This window comes from Nematolebias whitei, chromosome 1 (assembly GCF_014905685.2).
Source record: "Nematolebias whitei isolate Nwh7 chromosome 1, NemWhi1, whole genome shotgun sequence".
NCBI lineage: Eukaryota > Metazoa > Chordata > Actinopteri > Cyprinodontiformes > Rivulidae > Nematolebias > Nematolebias whitei.
In genome coordinates this window covers 78,593,700-78,602,546 of record NC_056498.1, presented here as the reverse complement: position 1 = coordinate 78,602,546, position 8,847 = coordinate 78,593,700, and the positions used below count along the sequence as shown (strand labels likewise).

The following is an 8,847-nucleotide window of genomic DNA, read 5'->3' as shown; positions in this document are numbered from 1 at the left end:
ATCAAGTGGAGGAGTTCAAGTATCTCGGGGTTTTGTTCATGAGTGAGGGAGAAATGGAGCGTGAGATTGACAGACGGACTGTTGCAGCGTCAGTAGTATTGTGGACTCTGCACTGGTCCGTTGTGGTGAAGAGGGAGCTGAGCTGTAAGGCAAAGCTCTCTGTTTACTAGTCGGTCTACGTTCCTACCCTCACCTATGGTCAAGAGCTGAAGGGTAGCTGGACTCTCCCTTAGAGACAGGGTGAAAGTTCAATTATCCTGGAGAAACTCTGAGTAGAGTCGCTGCTCGTCCACATTGAAAGGAGCCAGTTGAGTTGGTTCGGGCATCTGGTAAGGATGCCCCCTGGGCGCCTCCCTAGGGAGGTGCTTTGGGCATGTCTGACTGGGAGGAGACCCCAGAGAAGACCCAGGATATGCTGGAGAGACTAGGTCTCTCGGTTGGCCTGGGAACATCTTGAAGTCCTCCCAGAAGAGCTGGAAGAGGTGGCTGTGGAAAGAGATGTCTGGGCCTCCCTGCTTAAGCTGCTGCCCCCGAGACCTGACTTTGGAACAAGCAGAAGATGATGAACGGACGGACTAGGATTTAGTTCAGGTGTGGGTGGACCCAGATGTTCTGACAAACAGAAGTGTTCAGACTCGTCCATTTGTAGGTCTGTTATAATCAGATATGTCTGCTGGCATCAACGTGACCTGAACAAACGTCCCGTCTGTCTGAGTGAGTACAAGTGAATGAGTTGCAGTCTCTGCTTCTAAATCCAGGCTTGACCATCGTTGATTTCTGTCCGATGATGGTTTTTAATCTGAAAGAAGTCTCTACAGTAGGAGTCTTCATCTAAAATTCATCAAGGTCCGCCTCAAGAAATCTTTCTCTCACAAAGGTCTAGCATGTGGACATTTAAACTCTCTTTTAATGACAGACATGCTGGCTTTCTTCTCAACATATGATCGTTTCAGAAACCACGGGCAGACCTGGGAATTACTGTAAATACTAAAAAAGCTGGCTGCATAAAATAACTTTTCATGAATTATAGAAAAGCTACGCTGTGTAAAAGGAGTTGCAGAGGACATGTTCCCTCAGTGAGGACTGAACTAGGCAAAAGGGCCTTCTCCTACTCCGCTCCTGTTTCCTGGAATATCTAACAAAAAGATTTGAAGCTCTCGACCTTGACCTCTCTAAGTGGCTTTAAGAATCTGTTGGACTCCTGGCAGGGACCAATGCAGACATGTTCCTGTTTTTAGTTTTCTACATTCGCCTTAGAATCTAGCTGTTTTTTTGTTACTTTTTTGTCATCTTATTTGTTAAAAAAAAAATCTGTATGCCTTTTTATAACTGTCCATTGTTGTCATCATTCTTTGTTGAAATCAGGTCTCTCTTGTAAATGAGTCCTCGAGGCTCAAGGGGATTAACCTGTCTAAATAAAGGTTGAATGAATGTGGCCAGATAATTGATTAAACTACATATAAACTATTTAATTCTACTGACTCTTAAGAACACTGATCCAGAAAAGATTGTATTTGGGTCCAGATCTAGACCTCTGTCCACCTTCTGGGAACCCCTGCTCTATAGGATGGACTGTGATGTTGAAGTAAAAAAAATACAAACGTGTGTGTGTGTGTGTGTGTGTGTGTGTTCAGGTTGGGGAGATTCTGACGGATATCCTTCAGAAGGAGTGATGACATCAGATGCGCTCTTCGTCTATGATTGGCTGAAACAGAGGACAGACAAATCTCTGCCGCTTTATATTTGGGGCCATTCTCTGGGGACTGGGTAACTCACACACACGCGCACGTGCACACACACACACACACAAACTAAACTTTTATCATGAGTTTGTGTCAAACTGAATCTAAAAGTTTCTGTTTGTCATCACAAAGATACAAACTAATGGGATTGTTCTGTTTTCCAGTGTTGCCACAAACCTGGTGAGACGTCTGTGTGACAGAGGTTAGAGACACGCACACACACGTACACACACACACACACACACACACTGATACAGGTGTGCACTCTGCTTCCCCCTGCTGGCAGAACCCGGCTGCCTTCAGACTGAGTGCAACTCGATCCGATGACTTCTGGGGAAAACAGAGTTAAAATACTTCAACCTGAAGTTCAAGATCTGAGTTCTGGCCCATAAAATCACTAAAACCTGATTTTGTTGTTTTCTTCAGGAAGTCCTCCTGACTCTCTGATCTTAGAGTCTCCGTTCACCAACATCAGAGAGGAGGCCAAGAGCCACCCCTTCACCTTGGTAACCACACAAGCTCCACCCACTCTCAGCTCGCCCTTACACCTGTCCTCAGTGGGTCTGTGTGTGTTTCAGGTGTACCGGTTCCTGCCCGGCTTCGACTGGTTCTTCCTGGACACCATCAGCGCCAACAGCATCCACTTTGCAAGTGATGAGAAGTATGAATGCTCAGATCCACTTCCTGTTCATGTAAAAGATTTATCCTGGTGACTGTGAGGAACCGGGCGGTAAAGTAGGTCCTTAGCTCAAATTAGACCTTTGGATTAGAATTGGATTCGGGCCTAAAAAATCCAACCCGGCCCGAACCTGTATGATTTTTTTCTGAGCCCGATCTGGAACAGACCGATTCACTATGATTACAGGCCCGAATCTGAAAGAAACTCAACTTTTTTTAATTAAGCTTTTACTCCTTTTGTAAGCAAATCAGTTTGACATGATATAAAAACATATTTCAAAGAAAGGAAGATATAAGATTTCTTGTTTATTAACTTTTTTTAAATAATTTCCCTTTGGGATTAATAGTTTTTTTTTTGAAGAGTCAGCGGATTATTATAGTTATTATAATATTATAGTTATTATAATATAGTTATTATAGTTATTATAATATGATAGTTATTATAATATAGTTATTATAATATGATAGTCATTATAGTTATTATAATATGATAGTTATAGTTATTATATTATAATTATTATGATACTTATAGTTATTATAATATTATAGTTGTATCTATTATAATATTATAGATATTATTATATTATAGTTATTATATTATAGTTATTATTGTTATTATAATATAGTTATGTTATTTTAATATTATAGTTATTATGATATTATAGTTATTATAATTGTTGTAGCTATTATAATATTATATATATTATATTGTAGTTATTATAATATTATAGTTATTAAGGGTCAGCAGACGTGTGCGGCTGATGATCCAAATTGGGTCGTCGGCCGCACGCGTCCGCTGACGTAGCAGCTGACGTAGCAGCTGACGTAGCAGCTGACGTAGCAGCTGACGCAGCGGCTGAGTCCAGTTGGGCTTGGATGGATCACTGGCAGTGGTCCAGCTGAAGCTTAACTGAATTGTTTTAACCTCCTTCAACCGCCCAGTCGCACACGGCTGGTGATCCAAATTGGGTCGTCGGCCACATGCGTCCACATTCATAAGCCAGACACCAACCCAGCCCACCCATCTAGCACATTATTTTGGCCCGGCTGGGCACAGATTGGGGTTATAAATGACAGCTGTACGTTGGATCAGAATGTTGGTAATTAGAGCAGCTGACCAGTTAAACCCACCCTTCACAGGTTACACCTGGAGACAGTAATCCATGCCTTTGTCTCCACCTGTTGGATTACTATAGCACCTTTTTCTGGGGGTCAGTGGGTCCTCCATTGCCCGACTGCAGAAATTCAAAATGCTGCTGTGACTTTCAACTGCTGCATGTCAACATGATCACTTCTCCTCATTCTGTCCTCACTCCACTTGTTGCCCATGCATTTTAGGATCAATTAAAAAATTCTTTAATTCACTTTTAAATCTTTGAATGGCCTTGCCTCAACCTACAGCTCCTTCTGAGTGGTCTAAAAATGAAGTGCAAACTTAGGATGGTCATGGTTTGCTGCAGCAGCTTCCTCTTCACATTAGACCAACTTCTTCACTTGTCTTCTTAAATGGATCTCCAACTCCCTGCACATACCGGCCTTAATGTTATTTTATCTCACTAAAAGTTGTTGTTTGTGACCTGAAAACTCATAATTACCTTTAAATATATAGTGTATATGTTTATCACATTATTTACCTAAGGACTTGCCATTATTTTACCAGAGCAATGCATTCTGGGGTGATGACTTGCATCTGTTGTAGTGGATACTAAAATACAAGATGTCAATGCTCAAAAGTTATAACATGTGACAATAATCCAAGAAAGTTAAGTCAGGTCCTCTGGACTTCAGAACCGGTGTTAGTTTATGTGTGAACAGTACGAGCTAATGTAGTTCCTCTGAGCAATGTGGATTTAATTTAAACATGTAGGAACACCACCTGTCAGAGCTCAGACAGACAATATAATCATACCACTGCCTGCTGAGGATGAGGGATGGAGGACGAGCTGAAGAAGGGGCTGCAGATTATACTTCTACTAGCAGATTTAGCTACTTCACTGACTCGGTTCTTCTGACGGTGAAACGATGAACAACCTGAAAAGCTCTGAGGTTTATTAATATCTACACAATAACAAGGTCTGTTGTGTTTTGTTAAAAGAGGTGGGACACAATCTTATTTCCCTTAAAGCAGACAGAGTCCAGCCAAAGCCTTAAAGTCCTCCATCACTGAGCTTGGGTTAACTGCAGAGAAAATGTTAATACTGAAGACGAACAAATACTATAAAGCTGTGACCTCCATACACTTGAAATCAAACCTGATGTTCTCGTCACTGTTTTCAATCCTTCTGAGGATCCGGTGTCTCTTCTCCAGTGGTTTATTGTCGTCCAGACACAAAGTAGGATGCAGGTTTTCCTCCGTCGGCCGTTTGGCAACAAAGTGAAATGAGCACACAGACAGCTGGGTGGTCTCTTCTAGGTCAAATTTTTCAGCCACATTCATCTTAATTCCTCATCTGTAGGGAGGAGATGAAACTACCACTTTTCACAGGAACACTCTTTGTTTTGCGTCCGTGTTTAAAACTTTGTTGTTGAAGCCACTGATTTAGTTTGGTCTGATTGTTCTGCAGCCATGAACACAACAGGTCCCTGAACTCAGCACGACTATTGAGTAAACTTTATTGTTGTTAAATAAATGTAAACAAATCAAAAACAGCACTTTATCTGCTAAACTGAATGCAAATTACTTTAAAATAAACCACGGTCTGTGCTCCACTACCATGGTTAACCAATGCTTTCTGCTACTTCCTGTGTCTGACAGGAAGTTGTACACGTAATCATTTATACAGTAGAGCTCCTAGGAATAAGGTGGATAAGCTCTGAAGCTAATATCATATATATTAGCTCTGTAGCTAACATGAAAGCTTAGTCATTTATCTATTCTCTCTATCAACACACTCCAGTTCAAAAGAGGTGAACATCAGATAATGTCCAAAATTAACATTCACGCTTATGGAGCTTGCACCGGAGCAACTTGTCTACATTATTTACCCAGAATGCATTGCAGTGTAAATAAAATGGTGACATCTATGTGTAGCACTATAGAAATATACCTGGCTGGAGAAATGTCACTTCCTGGTAAATGAGGTAGGCGGAGTATAAAAGGAGGTGGTAATGCTCATTCTGGCACCTGGTTTCCTGCTGCTCCCACTACAGGTCCTTCTAAAAAAATTAGCATATTGTGATAAAGGTCATTATTTTCCATAATGTATTGATAAAAATGAAACTTTCATATATTTCAGATTCATTGCACACCAACTGAAATATTTCAGGTCTTTAATTGTTTTAATACTGATGATTATGGCATACAGCTCATGAAAACCCAAAATGCGTGTCCCAAAAAATTAGCATATCATGAAAAGATTCTCTAAACAAGCTATTAACCTAACCATCTGAATCAACGACGTAACTCTAAACACCTGCAAAAGATTCCTGAGGCTTTTAAAAACTCCCAGCCTTGTTCATTACTCAAAACCGCAATCATGGGTAAGACTGCCGATCTGACTGCTGTCCAGAAGGCCATCATTGACACCCTCAAGCAAGAGGGTAAGACACAGAAAGAAATTGCTGAACGAATAGGCTGTTCCCAGAGTGCTGTATCAAGGCACCTCAGTGGGAAGTCTGTGGGAAGGGAAAAGTGTGGCAGAAAACGCTGCACAATGAGAAGAGGTGACCGGACCCTGAGGAGGATTGTGGAGAAGGGCCGATTCCAGACCTTGGGGGACCTGCGGAAGCAGTGGACTGAGTCTGGAGTAGAAACATCCAGAGCCACCGTGCACAGGCGTGTGCAGGAAATGGGCTACAGGTGCCGCATTCCCCAGGTCAAGCCACTTTTGAACCAGAAACAGCGGCAGAAGCGCCTGACCTGGGCTACAGAGAAGCAGCACTGGACTGTTGCTCAGTGGTCCAAAGTACTTTTTTCGGATGAAAACAAATTTTGCATGTCATTCGGAAATCAAGGTGCCAGAGTCTGGAGGAAGACTGGGGAGAAGGAAATGCCAAAATTCCAGAAGTCCAGTGTGAAGCACCCACAGTCAGTGATGGTCTGGGGTGTCATGTCAGCTGCTGGTGTTGGTCCACTGTGTTTTATCAAGGGCAGGGTCAATGCAGCTAGCTATCAGGAGATTTTGGAGCACTTCATGCTTCCATCTGCTGAAAAGCTTTATGGGGATGAAGATTTCATTTTTCAGCACGACCTGGCACCTGCTCAGTGCCAAAACCACTGGTAAATGGTTTACTGACCATGGTATTACTGTGCTCAATTGGCCTGCCAACTCTCCTGACCTGAACCCCATAGAGAACCTGAGGGATATTGTGAAGAGAAAGTTGAGAGACGCAAGACCCAACACTCTGGATGAGCTTAAGGCCGCTATCGAAGCATCCTGGGCCTCCATAACACCTCAGCAGTGCCACAGGCTGACTGCCTCCATGCCACGCCGCATTGAAGCAGTCATTCATGCAAAAGGATTCCCGACCAAGTATTGAGTGCATAACTGAACATGATTATTTGAAGGTTGGCGTTTTTTGTATTAAAAACACTTGTCTTTCATTGGTGGGATGAAATATGCTAATTTTTTGGGACAGGCATTCTGGGTTTTCATGAGCTGTATGCCATAATCATCAGTATTAAAACAATTAAAGACCTGAAATATTTCAGTTGGTGTGCATTGAATCTGAAATATATGAAAGTTTCATTTTTATCATTACATTATGGAAAATAATGACCTTCATCACAATATGCTAATTTTTTGAGAAGGACCTGTATATGGGTGCAACCCTTGAGGGATTTGGTTGCAGCTGAGCAGCCGATCGTGTTGTGTGTGCTGTTATGGTCTTCCTGGGGCAGGTGTCCTCTGTTGTTGCACTATAGTTGATCTTTATAGAGTGCTCATGTTAGTGTGAACGCCAAGCTTGCTGCTTTCCTCCTCCCATGTGTTTGAGTCTGCATGTGTGTGTGTCAGCAGGTGAGTAGTTGAGTCCCAACTCTCATTGTCGGCTTCAAATTTAATATTGTTTGATAGTGATTTAGTTGACCGAATTTTATCAGCCCTTTGCTGAAGTTGGGACCACTGCTGTTTTGTCTCGACCTGGATTTAACTAAGCAAATAGGTACGAGCCTCCTATTGGATAATTACTGCATGGGTGATTATCTTTCAGCTGCAACAAGTTATTTAACCCCAACTGGTGCAATGAGTTGCTTCTCATTTCTTCAACAACCATGTTGAAAGACACATCGCGTGGTCGTGGAAAAGATGTCAGTCTGAGAAGGGTCAAATCATTGGCATCAAGCAGAGAAAACATCTAAGGAGATTGCAGAAACTACTAAAACTGGGTTAAGAACTGTCCAACATATTATTAAACTAGAAGAATAGTGGGGACTCTTCATCTTCCAGGAAGAAATGTGGCTGGAAAAAAATACTGAATGATCGTGATCGGCGATCACTTAAATATTTGGTGAAATCAAAGAAAAACAACAGTAGCATTCAGGGCTATGTTTAATTCAATTCAATTCAAAAGTACTTTATTAATCCCAGAGGGAAATTAAATGTTGTTGTAACTCATCATCTGGTTTCATTAAAGAGTTGTTAGAGATGCTGATGGCTGTGGGCAGGAAGGATCTCTTGTAGCGTCTGTCTTACAACGGATTTGAAGAAGCCTCTGACTGAAGACACTCTGTTGTTGTATGACAGTCTGATGAAGAGGATGCTGAGGGTTGTCTATAATGTTCTTCATTTTATGAAGAATCCTTCTTTGAACACTCATCTCCAAAGGTTCTAGAGGAGTCCCCAGAACTGAGCCAGCCTTCTTTATGAGCTTGTTGATCTTTTTTTAAGTCACTTGCTCTGGTGCTGCTCCCCCAGCAGATGATGGCAGAAGAGATAGCGCTCTCTACAACAGACTTATAGAAGATATGCAGCATCTTGCTGTAAACGTTGAAGGACTTCAGCTTCCTCAAGAAGTACAGTCTGCTCTGACCCTTCTTGTAGACGCTTCACTGTTGCATTTCCAGCCCAGTCTGTTGTCCAGGTGAACTCCAAGGTATTTATACTTCTCCACCACCTCTACTAGTGAAAGTAAGAGCATTTCCACACACACAATGTGAAGGGAACTCAAGGGATTGGGACTGAACAGCTGTGTAGCCTTAAGAAAACCACTAATCAGTGAGGCTAACCAGGAAAACAAGGCTTCAATTTGTTAGGGAGCATAAAGATTGGACTCTGGAGCAATGGAAGAAGGTCATGTGGTCTGAGTCCAGATTGACCCTGTTCCAGAGTGATGGGTGCATCATGGTAAGAAGAGAGGCAGGTGAAGTGATGCACCCATCATGCCTAGTGTCTGGTTATCAATGCAAGATCTTGGTGAAAAATTTTATATATATATATATATATATATATATATATATATATATATATATATATATATATATACAATA

At 41.8% G+C, this 8,847-nt stretch overlaps 1 protein-coding gene across 1 annotated transcript in view; it reads left to right on the top strand.

Annotated features, from left to right (window-relative positions):
* The window catches only part of abhd12 (abhydrolase domain containing 12, lysophospholipase), a gene marked incomplete at its 5' end in the record, with an annotated part of 68,268 nt that overhangs the window by 11,827 nt on the left and 47,594 nt on the right, over positions 1-8,847 (top strand). The window contains 4 exon segments of the mRNA XM_037698199.1: positions 1,635-1,767; positions 1,907-1,944; positions 2,169-2,248; positions 2,321-2,403. Of these exon segments, the coding sequence (XP_037554127.1) occupies positions 1,635-1,767; positions 1,907-1,944; positions 2,169-2,248; positions 2,321-2,403 (334 nt within the window).